The sequence below is a fragment of the Piliocolobus tephrosceles genome, chromosome 1 (assembly GCF_002776525.5).
Source record: "Piliocolobus tephrosceles isolate RC106 chromosome 1, ASM277652v3, whole genome shotgun sequence".
Taxonomy (NCBI): Eukaryota; Metazoa; Chordata; class Mammalia; order Primates; family Cercopithecidae; genus Piliocolobus; species Piliocolobus tephrosceles.
The window spans coordinates 209,502,445-209,521,471 of record NC_045434.1 but is presented as its reverse complement, the minus strand read 5'-3'; the positions used below and the strand labels follow the sequence as shown (position 1 = coordinate 209,521,471).

The 19,027-nt window shown below is 41.8% G+C and overlaps 1 protein-coding gene across 2 annotated transcripts in view; it reads left to right on the top strand.

Moving 5' to 3' along the window:
- The window catches only part of VPS13D (vacuolar protein sorting 13 homolog D), a 283,937-nt gene that overhangs the window by 84,508 nt on the left and 180,402 nt on the right, over window positions 1-19,027 (top strand). For both annotated transcript variants that reach the window (XM_023192002.1, XM_023192003.2), the window contains 9 exons: window positions 538-709; window positions 897-1,009; window positions 3,193-3,405; window positions 7,145-7,410; window positions 8,572-8,705; window positions 10,898-11,053; window positions 12,836-13,046; window positions 13,991-14,065; window positions 18,537-18,743. In XM_023192002.1, the coding sequence (XP_023047770.1) occupies window positions 538-709; window positions 897-1,009; window positions 3,193-3,405; window positions 7,145-7,410; window positions 8,572-8,705; window positions 10,898-11,053; window positions 12,836-13,046; window positions 13,991-14,065; window positions 18,537-18,743 (1,547 nt within the window). The remainder of the gene's footprint in view (window positions 1-537; window positions 710-896; window positions 1,010-3,192; window positions 3,406-7,144; window positions 7,411-8,571; window positions 8,706-10,897; window positions 11,054-12,835; window positions 13,047-13,990; window positions 14,066-18,536; window positions 18,744-19,027) is intronic.

Sequence of the window (19,027 nt, the reverse complement as noted above, 5' to 3'; positions counted from 1 at the left end):
CCTCCTTCCCTCCCTCCCTCCCACAGGGTCTCACTCTGTCACCCAGGCTGGAATACAGTGGTGCGATCACAGCTTACTGCACCCATGACTTCCTGGGTTCAAGTGAACCCCGTACCTCAGCCCCTTGAGTAGCTGGGACCACAGGTGCACACCACCACGCGCAGCTGATTTTTGCATTTTTTGTAGAGATGGATTTCACTATGTTGTCCAGACTGGTCTCGAACTCCTGGGCTCAAGTGATCCTCCCACCTCAGCCTGCCAAAGTGCTGGGATTATAGGTGTGAGCCACCACACCTGGCCTGGTTTGAGGATTTTCTAAATGTAAATTTTGGGAGAAAAGGGGCTTTTTATAGTTGAAGCATGACAGTCGTATTAACTTGTTTCATTTGGAGCTACAGGAATTTTTGTCATTGGAAGTAGGAATTACCTACTTGATAATGTAGGTGAGTACACTTTAGCTCCATTATTTGGGTGTGAGCTATGTCAATGTTAAGTTAGTGACTTGTTTGTGTAAGTGATCTTTTTTCTTTTTCATAGAGAAATAAGTCATACTGTGCCAGACATATCTATCCATGGCAATCTCTCCTCAGTCCACTGCTCTCTGGATCTGTATAAATACAAGCTGATCCGCGGCTTATTGGAGAACAACCTGGGAGAACCCATAGAGGAATTTATGCGGCCTTATGATTTACAAGATCCAAGAATTCATGTGAGTGAGATCTTATGTTCTTCTGTAACTCTCATAGTCTCAGCTGATGGTCACCCTGTGTATCTATTCCTCAAACTCACCCGGAGAAAGAAGGTGGAGCAACAAGCAAATTAGATTTCTTGTCGTATTAACCTGTTTTTAGGTTGGCATCATCAGCTATGGATTGACGGGCATTTTCCTTTTGTAGACTGTTCTGAGTGGAGAAGTATACACTTGCATGTGCTTCCTCATTGATATGGTGAATGTAAGTCTGGAGCTTAAAGATCCAAAAAGAAAAGAAGGTGCTGGGTCCCTAGCCAGGTATGCCTTTAATTATATTATTATACTGTCAGTAACAGTATCCAAATAATACACATGTTTTGCATTAACACGGAGCAGAGGTTGCAGAGTGGTGGCCCGCAGGTGGAATCTTGTCTGCATTGAAAAGTTTAGATGCATTGCTCTATCAGTCAACGTTGGTTAGGTTATGCTATAGTAACAGACAACCCCAAATTATCAGTGGCCTAAAACAGTGAAGATCTTTTTCTGCCCCATACTGTGTGACCATTGTGGGTCTCAGGCTGCTCTGCTTGTTATAGTCGCTTAGGGTGACAGAGCAGCTAGTGTTTTGATGTACCAGAGAGAAAAACGAGCTCTGGACTTGTCTTGAATGGCTATTAAATGCTTTGGCAGACTTCGTGGAGCTAAAATGTGGTCTCACACAGGGTGATGGAGTCAGGAAGTCCTGTCTTGCTGTGTGTCTGAGTAGTTACGGGGTGGGAGATGCAGAACCACTTGATGTGCGGCACTGATGCCTCGCTGGCCATTTTCAATGTTAGGGTCTGGGCACAGTGGCTCAGGCCTGGAATCCAGCACTTATAGGAAGCCAAGGCAGGAGGATTGCTTGAGGCCAGGAATTCCAGACTGGCCTGGGCAACATAGTGAGAGACCCTGTCTCTACAAAAAATTAAAAAACTAGCTGCACATGGTGGTGCATGCCTGTAGTCCCAGCTACTGAAGAGGCTAAGGTGACAGGATCACTTGAACCAGGAGGTTGAGGCTGCAGTGAACCATGATCACACCACTGCACTCCAGCCTAGGCGACAGAGCTGAAACCTGGTTCCCCCCAGCCCCAGAAAAACGTTGCAGGATTTTATATAAAAGGTTTGTATTTAGCTTCTTTTGAAAAACTGGAAGCTTTGGCAATACTAGGTCCATGTTCTCACTTGGAAACATCTGGAAGCACAGTAGCAATTGCTCCCTTGAAATGGGACATATGCTTACCTAGTACTTCACTTATTTCTGTCACTTCCTTGGTCAATATAGATGTATGAATTCATGATTACTGGTGTTGAACTTTAAAGAGTGCGTTTCATACTTAATAACCTTTTCATTTTGATCTCTTATCAGCCCTGTAAGCTGGGCATACATCACTCCTCTTTTCCAGATAGAGTTTTTATGGCTAGCTTATGGTCGTATGACTGGGAAAGTGGTTTGGCATTTGAAAACAGCACTTCAAGGCCAGTAATTCCCTGCTGAAGCACTCTGTCTTCTAGTTTGTCTTTCTGTTGAAAGTCCACCATGGTCCGTACCTAACTCAGCTGATGAGAGCATTGGTTACTGAAAGTGTGGTCCTAGATTGGTGGTCTTGTGAGCCTGCAATTTTATTCTTTCCTTTTCTTTTTATTTTTATTTTTTTATTTTTTTTGAGACAGAATCTCTCTCTGTTGCCTAGGCTGGACTGCAATGGTGCTATCTCGGCTCACTGCAACCTCCACATCCCTGGCTCAAGTGATCCTCCCACCTCAGCCCCCACAAGAAGGTGGGACTACAGGCGTGAGCCACCTCACCCAGCAATTTTTTGTGATGATTGGCTATACCCTTAGTTTTTCTCAATATGGAATAATTCTGCATGTATTGTCATAATGGTAGTGAGGAATTACGAATTCCTCATTGCAGCTTTCTCTGTTATAAAAAAATGATGGTTCCAAATGCATTTCCTCTTGGTAGATTAGTTGAATCATTCTCCATGTAAAGAGCATTATTTGTTCCCAGTACACTATAACAGTTTTACATAAACAGTTGGACAGACACTGCAGAGTCAAACACGCAGGCAAGCTAGAAGCTGACAGATGAAGGCCCGAGGGACCCTTGACAGTCTTTGGGAATATACAGACTTCTTAGACTTCTGGTGGGTCGTGGGAATGATAACGGATCAAGAATATGTTAAACATGTGGTATTGTTACTTCTCATGCATTTCCTATAAGCAAGATCATCATTTTGGAACTGGAAAAGTAAGATCCAAGACACAGTGACACTAACTCCATTTCGAGGAGTCTATTAACAAAATCAACAACAACAAAAAAACTCAGAATGAAGGTTATTCTCCTTATGGGACTTAGATATATTTTTTATTTTGCTTTTGTTATCTCGAACTTACATACTTTTGTAAAATGGAAGACTTGTGTTTCACATTTTGCCTGCTTTCTTTTCTCTCTTTTAGATTTGACTTCAAGAAGTGTAAACTGCTCTATGAAAGTTTTTCCAACCACACCAAGTCCATTAACTTGGTTTCCCATTCCATGATGGCTTTTGACACCCGTTATGCTGGGCAGAAGACGAGCCCTGGCATGACGAACGTGTTCAGCTGTATCTTTCAGCCTGCTAAGAACAGCAGCACCACCCAAGGATCCATTCAGATTGAACTACATTTCAGGTAGCAGATCCAGACCCTTCTCTGCCTTTCTTTATGGAGACATTCCCTTTTGGGTCAAGTCTTTTTTGGCTTTAGAACATCAAAAAACCAAGGAATCGCTAGAAAGATAAACAGATAATGGCTTAATCAGTGCAGTGTACTGTATAGTAACATATTATTCCTATAATCTTGCAGTTTCATTTATTGGCCAAAAGATGTCTCCGTTGCCTTTAAAAATAAAGTAGTTCAGAATTGAGCCTTAAAATCAATCTCCTTGTAAACTCTAGACTATTTTAATTTGTAAAATGGCTTGGAGAAGGAAGAAATTATGCTTTTTTAAGGAAAAAAGTACGAAGACTTTTGGTCTTTACAAATAATGGAAGGGAAGGTGGACTTGACTTGAATTACCCGTTTATTCAAGTCTTACTGACTCATTATCCATGTGTACGTAGTTTTTACCGTTTTGAATTAGGTTATATTTTTCTTTCTGGTATTATAGGAGGCAGTGTTGTATATGGAAAGAACATATATTTTGGAATCAGACAGATCTGGACTGGAAACCTTGCTCTCTCACTATCTAGCTATGTGTCTTCAGACAAGTTGTTTAGCCCCTTTGAGCCTCAACTTCCTCTTAAATAAAATAGAAAATTACCTATACCCACCACATGGGGTAGAGGTAATAATTAAAGTAATTCTGGCATATTGCTTGACACAGTTGGCAGCTGTCATTGTTACTGCTGATATAACGTGTTATTTTATGATATACCATTTGCTGATGTTATGGCTGAACATAGACCTTAAAACTGAAAAATTAGGCCTGATCTAAAGAAGTCTTTCAATGAAAACCCAAAAAGGAGACTTTCCCTTCTGTTAGTGCTTCATGTCATCAGACATGTTGTTAAGTATAAACCACTAAGTAAAAAGATTGTGAAAAACTTTGTGGTTAAGCAAAAAACAGAACAAAAAGTCGTCAGGATTATTCTTACATGTTTCTGTATGCCTGACATTTCAATGTGCTGTTCAGAATTCCCCAGGGTTTAGGTTTTGTTTTGTTTTTCGAGAGAGGTCATGATTTCTTCATATGCCTTTAGGAAGTCTAGCAGAGTAGACATTTATACTTTTGTATGAACTTTAAAAAATTCAGGAGGAATCCTAATTGCCTCTTATTGGGCCTTGCCATGAGCCAGGCACCTTAGCTATGCTTAGTGAAATCCTGACAAGTCTGCAAAGGGGGTGACTTCTTCATTTTGCAGTTTCCAAGTTAGAAACTTGGAGAAGGGTTAGTTCACTCTTCTAAGGTCACACAGCTAGCAGGTCAGGAAGTCAGAGGTCAAACCTGGGTCTGTGATGTTAAAGCCAATGACGTTTCCAACAGGTTTCTCGTCATTGGGCTGATTGCAGTCATGTGATAAGATGGTTGCATTTTGCAGTTCATTTGGTTGAACTTTGAACAAGAGGCTGGCATCTGTTTGGTCCATCTGGAGAAACATTTCTTTTTTTTCTTTTTTTTTTGTGTGTTTTTTTGAGACGTCGTCTCACTCTGTTGCCCAGGCTGGAGTGCAGTGGCACGATCTCCGCTCACTACACCCTCCGCCACCCAGGTTCAAGCGATTCTGCTGCCTCAGTCTCCTGAGTAGCTGGGACTACAGGCGCCTGCCACCATGCCTGGCTAATTTTTGTATTTTTAGTAGAAACGGGATTTCACCATATCGGCCAGGCGGCTGTCAAACTCCTGACCTTGTGATCTGCCTGCCTCGGCCTCCCAAAGTGATGGGATTACAAGTGTGAGCCACCACACCCAGCCGGGAAACATTTATTTTTGAGTTTACTTTATTATTATTAATCTAGCTTCCTAGACTGTCAGGTAGTTGTCTTCTTCTTACCATATTTTTAATATACAGGGGGCCTGGAAATATTTATGTATTATAGGTGTATAATTTATTGGAGTCAAATAATAAAGCCTTACCTTGGCTCTTACTAACAGAAATACTATTGTTAGCGAGAGGAGTGAAATGTTCTTTTGATGGGAATTTTTGAACGCCTTTCGTGTCTGAAGAAGAATTACTCTTCTGTTGGGATCTTGTGTGTCAAATATAAATCACTTCACAGTGTTTAAAGGCTTGAAATATTTTCCAGAAAAGGGATCCAACAGACTGTGACTTTCCAGTTAAATACAGAACTCTGACAATCTATGTTCAAAATGGGGTGGAAACATTTTACTGAGGGCAACATTTTTTCTCTGTTACAAAAGAGTAGAGTGTTTCTGTGAAAAATGCTGTGTCTGTAAGAAGGAGCCATGCATCATGATGCCCTTTTACTGAAGGCAGTGCGCCAGGTTTAGGAGAAATGAGAGAGCAGAGAAACCAGCCTTAGAAATATTTCAAAGTTAGGTTTTCCCAAACAGGAGTACCTTTTAGGGCAGGGAACCAGGTACATGTAGTAGCTAGAACCCCAGAGTCTCTTTTGGGCTTACGGAACTAAGTTCAACCCAGAAAACCCCTTTGAAGTGCTCCAGCCCCTGTTCCTCTTGTCCTGCTCAGCTGAGGCCTATCCATTAGTAGGCCAGGCCTGCTGATGTGCTAATATTAGGGCCTGGCTGAAGCCCCTGCCTGCATCATGGTTTGAGGTCAGGCCTGAGAGTCCCCTTTGGGTTTTCACTTCAAATATAAACTTTGGAGTAATGGCAACTTGTCCCCCCGCCTCCACCCCGACTCTACCTCTAGATTGCTTAGGGGACATTTATCCCTGGTAAATGTCATCTTGTTCTCCTCTGGCCAAAAGATCTGGGCTGTCAGGTCAATTTCAACTAGAGAAACAATCTAGTACTAGTGTGTATAAACTTGGTATTATTTATAAAGAAGTGATCCTAGGTGTCGAAGAAGGAGTGCCTCATTGATCTTCTTGAAATAGCCCATAGGGAAAGAAAGTGACATTTATCAAGTATCTGCTATGTGCTTGGTGCTTTATTTCTTATCATATTAATATTCTTCATTTTATAAGTGGGGAGACAGGCTGAGCGAAGGTAGGTGACTTTCTTAAGATAACACAGCTCGTAAATGGCAGTATTTAAGTCTGCGTCTCTGACTTCAAAGCCTGTGCTCTTTACCATAGCAGAGTTTCTTGACCTTAGCACGATTGACGTTTTGGGTCAGATAATTCCTTATTATGGGGCTGTCCTGTACATTGTGGGATAGTTAACAGCATCCCTAGCCTCTACCTATACTGCATACTAATAGCAACCCCCTCTAGTTGCAATTGCAATTAAAATGTGAATTAAAAATGTCTCCAAGGGCCCGGTGCAGTGGCCCATACCTGTAATCCTAGCACTTTGGGAGGCTGAGGCGGGAGGATCACTTGATCCCACGAGTTTCAAGTTACAGTGAGCTATGATTGTGCCACTGAATTCCAGTCTGGACAACACAGTGTGACCCTGTCTCTGGAAAAAAAAAAAGAAAGAAAGAATGTCTTCAGAGGAGCAAAACCATCTGATTGAGAACCTCTGAGCTGTGCTATCTATGCTGCTTTCTTATAAAATGTGCCTTGTTTAAAAATATGATTAACTTATTACACTGAATGTGTTATTAAACCAGTAATACACTGAATGTGTTATTCAACCAGTGTTCAAAGTTTACTGATACTCAAAGCAGACAGTTAGAAAATACTGGAATACTACCTGCCAAAACAGAGCAGCACATTTGCGGGTTATTGAAATACCATGTTTCTTTTTTCCTATTTAGTTTCTCCTGTCTTCTTTTTATAGATCTACCAAGGATTCCTCCTGCTTTACAGTAGTTCTCAACAATCTCCGTGTGTTTCTCATATTTGACTGGCTACTGTTAGTCCATGATTTTCTCCACACTCCCAGTGATATTAAGAAACAAAATCATGTTACTCCTTCTCGCCACCATATCTCTAGCAGCGAATCTGCTCTAGTTCCCAAAACTGTGAAGAGTGGAGTAGTTACCAAGCGGTCTTCCCTTCCTGTGTCCAATGAAAGGCACCTGGAGGTCAAGGTCAATGTAACAGGTGATTATATGTCAGTGTGATTCATTGGTGCTTAGTTTGGATGTTAGACTCAATATCTGTGTTACAGGATGATTTCTCTTTTGCCTCCCATTTTTCACATGAGCACTTACACATTTGCCTCTTTTACAGACCTGAAAGCATCAGAGGTCTTGGCCTCTATTTTCAGGTGGGAGCTGCCTGGCCCACTGAAGGCTGTGGGGTTGCTTGTCCCTGCCCCCTGCCTGCCTAGTGATTGTGCCTGGCCCGAGCACCCGCCTGGGCAGCGGTCTTTTTTTTCCAGTGTGTGGTCTGTCTTCAATTTGCTGTTTGATCTTTAGGGCCTTAGCAGATGTGGTTTATGGAGTTTAGGCAAGTTTAGTATGTGAAAACCTCAGTTTTGAAGATAAGTAAGTGAGGGGATTTTTATTTTCATTACAAAAAGAATATTTTTCTTTGTATAGATGGATTTACTATGGCTTTTGTTGACTAGCGAACTCATCTAGTATATCTGTATATATTTGTGTATTTATGGTTACGTTTCTGATACCTGTACCTGCTTCTCAATGATTCTGATGAAGCTGGCTAGCACAATGCGTTTTACATGAGTTCGGTTACAAAAGCTTGATCTATATATGGTTTTTGATAAAAACACAGTGTAAAGCAGAGTGAATTTACTATTAAATATATACAAATAACTTGAAAACTTACCGATTTCAAAAATCTCGACATTAAATTGGTCTACGTTCTTTGTAAACAACCTTGTAAATAGCTACTTAGATGCATAGTGCCTGGCCAACATTAGCACCTGAGTCATCTTCCTGGAATTTTCAATCAGGTCATCACTTAGAGAAAGGATGATTTTGTGAACTGCTGAATATCTCCTAGGCCTCCCAGGAGGACTGGGGTGCAGTTTCTCTATCTAGTTTAGAAATATTCTAAAGAGAGAAATCACATCCCAGTCTTTCCTGCTGCTGCAGGGCTCTGTTGGCTTAGCTGCACATGGCCAGATGCAGAGTATTGGTTCAGGATGACGGTGTTAGTAAATGTCAGCAGACATTTTGCAGAACAAATCTTACTGGTTCATGTTGTAGCCTGGTGGAAATGTGCTGCCTCGTTTGCAACAGCCTCTGGTGTTTTCCAGCTTCCCAGCTCTGGCTTGATTGACAATGTTGTCCTTTCCAGGCACGGAGTTTGTGGTCGTTGAAGATGTGTCCTGCTTTGACACCAATGCCATTATTCTGAAAGGCACCACAGTGCTCACCTATAAGCCCCGGTTTGTTGATCGCCCCTTTTCAGGAAGTTTGTTTGGCATCGAGGTAAGAAGTCTATGTGTTGATCACAGCACTGCATGTTGGCTCACGAGAAAAGCATCTGGAAGATAATTTTACCTCTTAAACTTTCATTAGGGGAAGTAATTCATGGAATTGGAAGACCCTTGCCCTCCTCTCCTGTTTGTTTTCTCCCCAAATCTCCCTGGCTATTCTAATGCATGAATTCAGTCTCCCCGTGTTAGGCTGTAAATATGCAGAGGGCATTTGCCTTTTTCTCTTACACCCTTTCTTCCTCAAGAAGTTCAAGGAGACTTCTTCAGTCCCCACTGCCCTGTTAGGCCCCTTGTTGTGCCCTCTCATTCTGCAGACCTCATGCATGAAGGTGAGGCCGTAGGTCTCATTTCCCCTGCATCCCCCTTCTCACCTGGAGTGCAGCCCTGTAAAGAGCTAGGGCTTTGGGAAGGGAAACCTATTTATACAAAGTGCTAAGGATCTTATATGTTATCCTTTCAGGAATACCTGATCTGTAAAAGGGCAGCTCTGCAGAGTCCTGCCTGGCTGAAGGGAGCGCATGGATAATAGTGGTGCTTTAGGCTCTCATGTCATCTCATGAAGAAGATAATTTGTGCTGGAGTGGCCTTTGTAGCTCGAAAATGCCATTATGCAATGTTAGGCCAAAAGTGCTTTGTCTCTTGTTAAGCCATGCGGTGTGGAGACAGAAGGGGAACCGTGGCAAGTTCTTGTTTCTATCAGATGTTTGTACTTGACTCATGTCAACTCACATTCCCCATGCCATACTGTTAGCATACTTGGTCAGGGTTCCTTTTGCTTTATGATTAGACTTTTCATGCCCTTTTCTTTCCAGTGGTATTGCTCAAAGTTTGAATGAATAAAATTTATTTTCACTGTTAAGAGTATGTGGTTTATGGTTTTGAGACAAACATAGTGGAATAAGGCCTGTAGGGACTCTACTTCTTGACTGCTTGTTTCTCTCTTGTAAAGAAACCTCCGTTTGAGAGGAAGGATTTGCATGCTGGTGTGATGTGAGTTGATCATGAAATTGTAATTCATCTGCCTTCCAAGCCACCACAATACTAGCTTTGAATGGAGAATCTTGGTGATTGATTAATGAACTGTCAGGTACAATTGGGTTTTGTGTAGCAGAAACCCCTGAAGGAAAAAGGAAAATGAAACATTTCTGCTCTAAAGTCTTAGGACAACTACAAGGCAAAATATTTGAGATCGCTGGAAACTCCTTTCAGTCCTGCCTTTTAGACAGCACAATTGGGTCTGAATTTTAAGACCAGCTTGATAAATCATTGGGGGAGAATTTATAGCTTATGAATTTTGAATTTTGAATATGGCAAAGGACCTTGGTGTCACATGTTTTTCAACAGCACTAGGGTGTGCCCCAGAAAGGTGGTGGAGGGGGTGAAGGAGTAAGAAGGACCCAAGTGATTGCTGTTTTCTTTCCTCTGCGCTCTTCCTAAGCATGCAAAACAATTTGGTCCTAGAATTGGAGTCCTTTCTCCCTCTCTCCCAGTGAATGTATTTATATTTTAACCTTTTATTATAGAACATTTCGAACATATACAAAGTAAACAGAATAATATCATGAACTCCATATGTACCTATCACCCAGCTTTAATAATGTTTTTATTTTTAATTATGAAAATATCATGGGGAGGGAAAATAACCTATCAGAAATCATATATGATTTCTGTGGACATTTTGGTGTGTTTCTTTCCTTCAAGTTGGGGAGTAACATTATTTGGGTTGTATTTTCACATAGTCTGTGTTGTAACTGTCTTCTTACAATCTGTGTGGTCTTTTTTGTCATTTTTTAAATGGCTGCAAATACTCCATTGAGTAGATGTGATATAACCTTGGCTGCTCTTAGTTTTTTTTAACTATTAAATAATGGTTTAGTGAATCTTTTTTTTTTTTTTTTTTTGCTAGTTCCTAGAGAGAAGTAGGATTATTGGATCAAAGGGTGTAAGATTCATAAGGCTTTTGGGATGTATTGCTAAACTGCCTTTTCCTCTGGGTGAACCACTGCCTGTGCTCTCGGCAGTGGTGGGGGGAGGCCTTACCCTTCACAGTATTTACTTCAGCAGTTGTTACGGGTCTTGGGATAACACATGGCCAATGGCTTCTGAGTTAGCCTCTTTGTGCTGATAGTTGGACCCTTCCTCAATCAGACATTAATTCTCGCCATATTGCATTTCATTCTGTAGGTGTTTTCATGCCGACTGGGGAATGAGCATGATACAGCTCTTTCAATTGTGGATCCCGTACAAATTCAAGTGGAGTTGGTGGGGAATTCTTCTTATCAAAATAGTTCAGGATTGATGGATGCATTCAATAGTGAAGATTTCCCACCTGTCCTGGAGGTAATGATGGAAAATTTGTGCAATATGTTGATACCCTCTCAAACACTTTCCTATGCAAGCGCACTTATTTACTCTGAGCCCAACAACCTCTTTTTTTTTTTTTTTTTTGAGATGGAGTGTTGCTCTGTCACCCAGGCTGGAGTGCAGTGGCGCAATCTCGGCTCACTGCAGGTTCATGCCATTCTCCTGCCTCAGCCTACCGAGTAACTGGGACTACAGGCACCCACCACCACGCCCGGCTTATTTTTTTGTATTTTTAGTAGAGATGGGGTTTCACCGTGTTGCCAGGATGGTCTCGATCTCCTGACCTCATGATCTGCCCGCCTCGGCCTCCCAAAGTGCTGGGATTACCGATGTGAGCCACTGCACCTGGCCCCAACAACCTCTTAGTTACCTTAGCACATACAGAATAAATATGACATTGTTTCTGTCCTAGAAGATCCTACAGTCTTGGGGAGGATAAAAGTCCTGAGTTGTCTTGTATAATCTTGAAGTTCTATAGAAGCTTATAGAAAGCAGAACTCAGCATAGGTAGGAATCTTGAGTGAGACTCCACATAAGGTGGATTTGGGAGGAAGGGTACCATGTAAATAATCAGAGAGGAGGAGGGAGAGCATTCCAAATGAATAACCTAAATTGAGTGGAAGCAGGACGGTCTAACTAGAGCAAAGAACTATGTAGGGAAGTAAGGAGGATTTAAGGTGAAGCAAGGGAAGGCAGGCTTGAGAATTGGGCATTTGATTTCCTTGGTTGAGTGGAGATAATCAGTCCATTTGAACAATAGGAGGTTAAAAGAGAAAAGCCATTCTGATATGTATTTATTTATTTATTTAGTTAGTTAGTTTTTTGAGATGGAGCCTCGCTGTGTCGCCCAGGCTGTAGTGCAGTGGTGTGATCTCGGCTCACTGCAAGCTCTACCTCCTGGGTTCACGCCATTCTCCTGCCTTAGCCTCCCAAGTAGCTGGGACTACAGGTGCCCGCCACTATGCCTGACTAATATTTTGTATTTTTAGTAGAGATGGTGTTTCACCTTATTAGCCAGGATGGTCTCGATCTCCTGACCTCAGGATCTGCCCGCCTCGGCCTCCCAAAGTGCTGGGATTACAGGCGTGAGCCACCATGCCCAGCCGGTCTTTTTTTTTTCCTTCCAGGAAAAAAAAAATTAATTAATAAAACACCATTTTCAGACATTGAGACAGCCATCCAGAGTGCTCATTTGTGCACTAGTCTGGTTTTGGTGTCTGCACTGCCTGTACCAGAGGTAGCTGTACTGCTCATTTCTCAGGAAGTAACTGGATTTCAGGAAATAGTGTCAAACTTGACTCATTTAAGCCGTGTTTGAATAAAGAAGAGATAAATTTTGTTGGTTGGTCATTTTGTTTGAGAGATTTAAAAAATTAAATAGATCCATGCAAAAGGGATTAAGAAATGTTGCTGATAGGTGCTCCTTTCTCCCCCAGAGCCATCTTTGGTCCTCTGCTTTAATGATTAATATACTTGTATGAAAATCATCCTGCTGAAATACTAATTGCTCTAGTAATTATCCTAGCTTAGTATTTTTTACGTGGTGCAGGTTTGTGACCATTTGACCTCATAGTTGAGACATATTACCTTATGGTTATTAGTGCTTAATTTCAAGATCTTTGCAATCTTTTAAATGAGAAATGTGGTGCAGTATCTGTTGGACTTTTAGAACTTGAAATAGGAGTTACATCTGTAAGTGATATGGATGCAAAACCAATGCAGCTTTAAAAAATTGCTACCTTTTTCACATTTTGTTAGATTCAGTTACAAGCCCTGGATATCAGACTGTCCTATAATGATGTTCAGCTATTTCTTGCCATTGCAAAATCCATCCCAGAGCAAGCTAATGCTGCAGCGCCAGACTCAGTGGCCCTGGCGCCAGACTCTGTTGGCAGTTACCTTCCAGGTGCATCTCGCGTTGGAGAGGAAATCAGAGAAGGGACAAGACACACCTTAGATCCTGTCTTGGGTAGGTGTTTAACTATAAAACCCACTCAGTCTCGCTAATAACGCTTCTTCTTTTTGACTCTTAAAATTTTCTTTTGCACAATTAAATTGTTCAGAGTTTAATTGTATGTCATTCAGTATAACTGTAAGTCCTAAGTATGAGTCTCTCATTTTTTAAAATTTAAAGGCCAACAAAACATCCCTAACCAACTACTCCACGATTTTTCCTCTTTCAATTTTTTCCAGAGTTACCTGGATAATGCCAAAGTTGAGTTTTAAGCTTTGAGAGTTCTCCTCTGAAGTTATATGAGTAACACTAAGTTTTATTTTTAAACTTTTATTATTAATTTATTAGTTTATTTTGAGACAGGGTCTTGCTCTGTCACCCAGGTTGGAGAGCAGTGGTGTGATCATAGCACATTGCAGCCTCAAGCTCCTGGGCCCAAGCTGTCTTCCCTCCTCAGCCTCCTGAGTAGCTGGGAGGGACTACAGGTGTGTGCCACCATGCCTCACTAAGTTTTAATATTTTTTTGTAGAGATGGGGTCTTGCTATTTTTCCCAGGCTGGTCTTGAGTTCCTGATCTCAAGTAGTCTCCCTACCTTAGCCTCCCAAAGTGTCGGGATTACAGGTGTGAGCCACTGTGCCCACTCCTAATTTTAAGCTATTTAAAACATAGGTGAAAATGTGGGGGCCAGATGGCAGAATGAAGGGGCCAGAAGGGAAATAGACCTTTCCCCCAAATTCCTGGCAAGGACATCACTTTAAAAAAACAGTCAATATGAGGAAAAGACTCAAAGATTTCAGGGTACACTTGAACGAACTCTCCAATTAGGAGTCGTTTTGCTTAGAGAAATGAAATGTTTTAGTTACAGGTTTTTGAATTTCTTTTCTTTTTTTCTAAAATTAATTTGTAAATTAATTTACGTAAAATTATTTATGAAAATTATATGCTATTTGTTTCCTAGAGTTACAGCTGGCTAGGCTGCAGGAGCTGGGATTCAGCATGGATGATTGTCGCAAAGCTCTTTTGGTGTGTCAAGGTAATTTGAACAGGATTCTGTTACCCATTGTTTATCTTGATGATATGCTTCCTTCCCATTTCCTCTCTTGCTGCCACAAGGCGACTTAGAGAGCTGAGTGTGTTTGGAGGACCCTTTATGTGTCTTCTCTGGACTGCATATGATCTTAGGTCAGTAATAATAGTGTCGCCCAGGCCGGAGTGCAGTGGCGCCGTCTCAGCTCACTGCAGCTTCTGCCTGCCCGGTTCAAGCCATTCTCCTTCCTCAGCCTCCTGAGGACCTGGGGTTACAGGCATGCACCACAACACCTAGGTAATTTTTGTATTTTTAGTAGAGATGGGGTTTCACCATGTTAGCCAGACTGGTCTCGAACTTCTGACCTCAAGTGATCCGCCCACCTTGGCCTCCCAAAGTGCTGGGATGACAGGCAGCAGTCTTTTATAGTGGATAAGAATTCGGGCTCTGAGGCTGGATGCAGTGGCTCATGCCTATAATCCCAACACTCTGGGAGGCAGAGGCAGACAGATCGCCTGAGATCAGGAGTTTGAAACCAGTCTGGCCAATATGGTGAAACCCCGTCTCTACCAAAAGTACAAAAAAGAAAAATTAGCTGCGCATGGTGGTGCACACCTGTAGTCCCAGCTACTCAGGAGGCTGAGGCAGGAGAATCGCTTGAACCGGGGAGGCAGAGGTTGCAGTGAGCCAAGATCATGCCCCTGCACCACAGCCTAGGCAACAGAGTGAGACTCTGTCTCAAAAAAAAAAGGGCTCTGGAGCTGGCTGACTGGGTTCAGATCCTTACTCTCTGCCTCTACTTTGGGAAGTGGCTTTGACTTTGGGAAGTGGCTTTGACCTCTATGAACCAGTGCTTCCTTATCTGTGGAAAGAAGATAAGAGGCTGCCTCCCTCAGAGATTTGATGTAAGTAAATTACTATATGCAAAGCACTAAGAAAGTGCTAGCACATAGTAAGTGCTCTATAAATGTTAGCCACTGTTACTAGTGGTCGTGCTAATGGTGGTGATACTGATAATTATGACCATTTATTGAGGTCCTGTATGCCTATCTTTGTGTTTTCTTGTTGCATCCTCTTCATAGCCCTTAGAGGCAGACATTATTATTCCCACTTGAGATGAGGGAACCAGCTCAGACTGGTTAGGTAAAACTTCTTAAGTAAACTTGTTTGAGGTCACATTTTAGTCCTCTGTGATGGGCTTAAAGCCAGGTCTACCTGCCTCCTAAATCTGTGTTCTTTCTACTCCATCTCACTTGCTTTCCATCTCTATGTTTCCCTTTCTCTTCAAAAAGAGAAGTACAGCACAGGCTGCATTTCCTTCCATCTTTTTTCTCCCTTTTTTTAAGAGACAGGGTTTCACTCTGTTGCCCAGGCTGGAATGCAATCATAGCTATGCTGGAATCATAGCTCACTGCAACCTCCAGCTCCTGGGCTCGAGCAATCTTCCTGCCTCAGCCTCCTTTCCAGTCTTTACACTTGTGTGTGCTTTCTCTCTTTCTACTTCTCTCTCTCTTTTTTTTTTGAGACAGACTCTCACTCTATTGCCCAGGCTGGAGTATGGTGGTGCCATCTTGGCTCACTGCAGCTTCCACCCCCCAGGTTCAAGTGATACTCCTACCTCTGTCTTCCAAGTAACTGGGATTACAGGCGCCCGCCACCATGCCCAGCTAATTTTTGTATTTTCAGTAGAGACGGGGTTTCACTTTTTTGAACAGGCTGGTCTCAAACTCCTGACCTTGTGATCCGCCTGCCTTGGCCTCCCAAAGTGTTGGGATTACAGGCGTGAGCCACTGTACCTGGCTTCTTTCTACTTCTCTACCTACTGTGGACAGTATATCCAACACACACACATGCACACATTAAATTTTTAATGTACTGATAGATTCTGTTGCTAATATAATTTTATAGTCTTTTAAAAATATTTTATTGAATTATGATTGTAATTTTGTTATGATATATGTAATATATCAACAGCATCTTCCCATGTCATTGAAATTATTTATCAACAGTGATCTTTTTACATTGACTCTAAGGATGTAGTATAATTTAATTAATCATTCTTCACTTGTTATTCATTCAATATTATACACATTTATATATAGTAAACATTTTTTAGTGTGAACTTTTGTCTGTGCCTTTTAAGTGTATCCTTGGTAGAGAGATCTATATTTTAAATATCGGACCAAAAGGTATAGATATATTTTTCAGGCTCTTTACTTGACTTCTTTCTTCTTGTTTTTTCAATTTTAATTTTTTAAAATTTTCTTGGGGTTCTTGAATTGACAAATCTGTTTCTAAAAAAATTGTATCTGGGTTAAATTCCAGCCAATCTATTTGTGAAGAGGCTTGTTTCATGACATAGTCGTTTACATTAACTTACCTTTTGGATTCTGAAAAAATGAAGGAGACCTAGTTCTCATGTGTTCCTTAGTTTTGTTTTACCCAGTCATCATTAGTTTTTGGTTTAATTAATTTTATACCCCTTAATGTTTACTTTTTCTATGCTTTTTACTCTTTCTTTAACAATGTGAGCACCTTTTTTTTGATTTCTTTATTAAAGTTCTGAGAACCTTAGATACAGGGTTTTGCTTTGTTGCCCAGGCTGGAGTGTAGTGGTGGTGCAATGATAATGGCTCACTCTAGCTTCAAACTCCTAGGCTCAAATGATCCTCCCACCTAAGCCTCCTGAGTAGCTGGGACTACAGGATGTGCCACCATAACTGGCTCATTTTTAGATTTTTTTGTAGAGATGGGATCTTGCTATGTTGCCCAGGCTGGTCTCAAATTCCTGACCTAAAGTTATCTTCTCACCTAAACCTCCCAAAGCATTGGGATTATAGGCATTAGCCACTGTGCTGTTTTTTTTTTTTTTTGGAGGCAGCCTCTTTTTGGTAATTTTTTTTTTTTTTTTTTTTTTTGGAGGCAGAGTTTTGCTCTCGTTGCCCAAGCTGGAGTGCAATGGTGCGATCTTGGCTCCCTGCAGCCTCTGCCTCCTGGGTGTAAGCGATTCTCCTGTCTCACCCTCCCGAGTATCTGAGATTACAGGCACATGCCACCCTGCCCGGCTAGTTTTTTGTATTTTTATTAGAAATGGGATTTCACCATGTTAGCCAGGCTGGTCTCGAACTCCTGACTTCAGGTGATCTGCCCGCCTTGGCCTCCCAGAATTCTGAGATTACAGGCGTGAGCCACCATGCCCAGCCTCTCTTTGGTAATTTTTATTCCTTTTTTTTTGAGATGGAGTCTCACTCTGTTGCCAGCCTGGGGTGCAGTGGCACAATCTCGGCTCACTGCAACCTCTGCCTCCCGGGTTCAAGCGATTCTCCTGCTTCAGCCTCCTGAATAGCTGGCATTACAGGCACGTGCTACCATGCCCAGATAATTTTTGTTATTTTTAGTAGAGACAGGATTTCACCATGTTGGCCAGGATGGTCTCGATCTCCTGACCTCATGATCTGTCCACCTCGGCCTCCCAAAGTGCTGGAATTACAGTCATGAGCCACTGCACCCAACCGGTAATTTTTATTTCTTTAGTAGATAAGACTTAATTCCATCAGTAATGAATATGATAATAGCAACTAATGTTGATCTGTAATGTAGATAATAGCAGATAATGTTTATTCCGTGCCAGGCTTCACTCTGAGAACTTTCCATGTACTCATTCTTCCCTCTTCCTGTCAGTCCTTTTAAGTAGGTGTTGTAGGGCACAAAGAGGTCAAATAACTTGCCCAAGAGCCAGCAGCTGGTAAGGGCAGAACAGGACCTGAAGCCGGGCCATCTTGCTCTGGAGCCCATGCCCTCAACCACTTACACTGTCCCTGGTACTGGCCTCTGGTGACTTACAAGTATGGGGTGGCATTGCTTCTCTTTTCTTTTTTGGGAGGAGGGAGACTTCAGCAACCTGGTTGTATTCAAGAGGCGATTAGTAATGGTTATATATTACACACATGCAGTTCTCGCATTGCTCTGTGTTCTCAAGGCATTTGCATTTGGTTGAGAAGGCACATTATACACAAAGTAATATATTTGAGAACAATTACATAGCAGCACATATATTTGCAAATATATTTGCAAAACTACATAGTGAAGATTAAGTACTTAGGTACCAAGTGGCGCCGTGTCTGGATCCTCTCCTGTCCTCTTCTCTCCTCTCCTTCAACAGATGGCATGGTAGAGAGGGATGGCTTCCTGGAGGCATTTTGGGCCAGATCATGAAAGGTGTGGTAAATTTGAGTGAAAGGTGTGCAACAAAATGTTTGCTTAAAAGCAGGATTACTATTATGCTGGGATTCCTTCCCAACCCCTACCCCTACCCCCCGACCCTCCTTTTTTATTAAGTCCAAGAATACTTCTGGGATCAAGGCTCTCCTGGCTTCCCAGTAGATCTCTAGAGAATTTTATTTCTCTCTTTCCTCTGTGAGTGGCCAGGGTAGCTGTGGAAGCTGGTAGAACTGATCACTTCTTAATTTCTTTGAAGGCCAATTGAAAAAGGCAGCAAGTTGGTTGTTTAAGAATGCGGAACCTCTGAAGTCTCTTTCCTTGGCCTCCACCAGCCGAGATGGCCCAGGGGCTGTGGCAGCGCCATGGATCTCTGGCGTGGAGATCAAAGCCGAGAGCGTGTGCATCTGTTTCATCGATGACTGCATGGATTGTGATGTTCCTCTCGCTGAACTCACCTTTTCCCGTGAGTGTCGTCCTGGTTTTCAGATTCATCTTGAATATTTTCAGTCATTGCTGAATTATTTGGAGCCTTTTTTTTTTTTTTTTATGTCATTCATACTCTACTTAGTCATTTGGGTGAAATTTAGATAATAGTTTTACATATGTTTTTCATTATGTATATTTTAAAGCAACTTTTATTTGCCATATGTGACCTTCAGCCTATAGCTTGGGAATAGGAATGGTCTTTGATAAAATTTCCATTGTATTAACATCTCTAGCTAAATAATTCCTGATCTCTTCATTTTT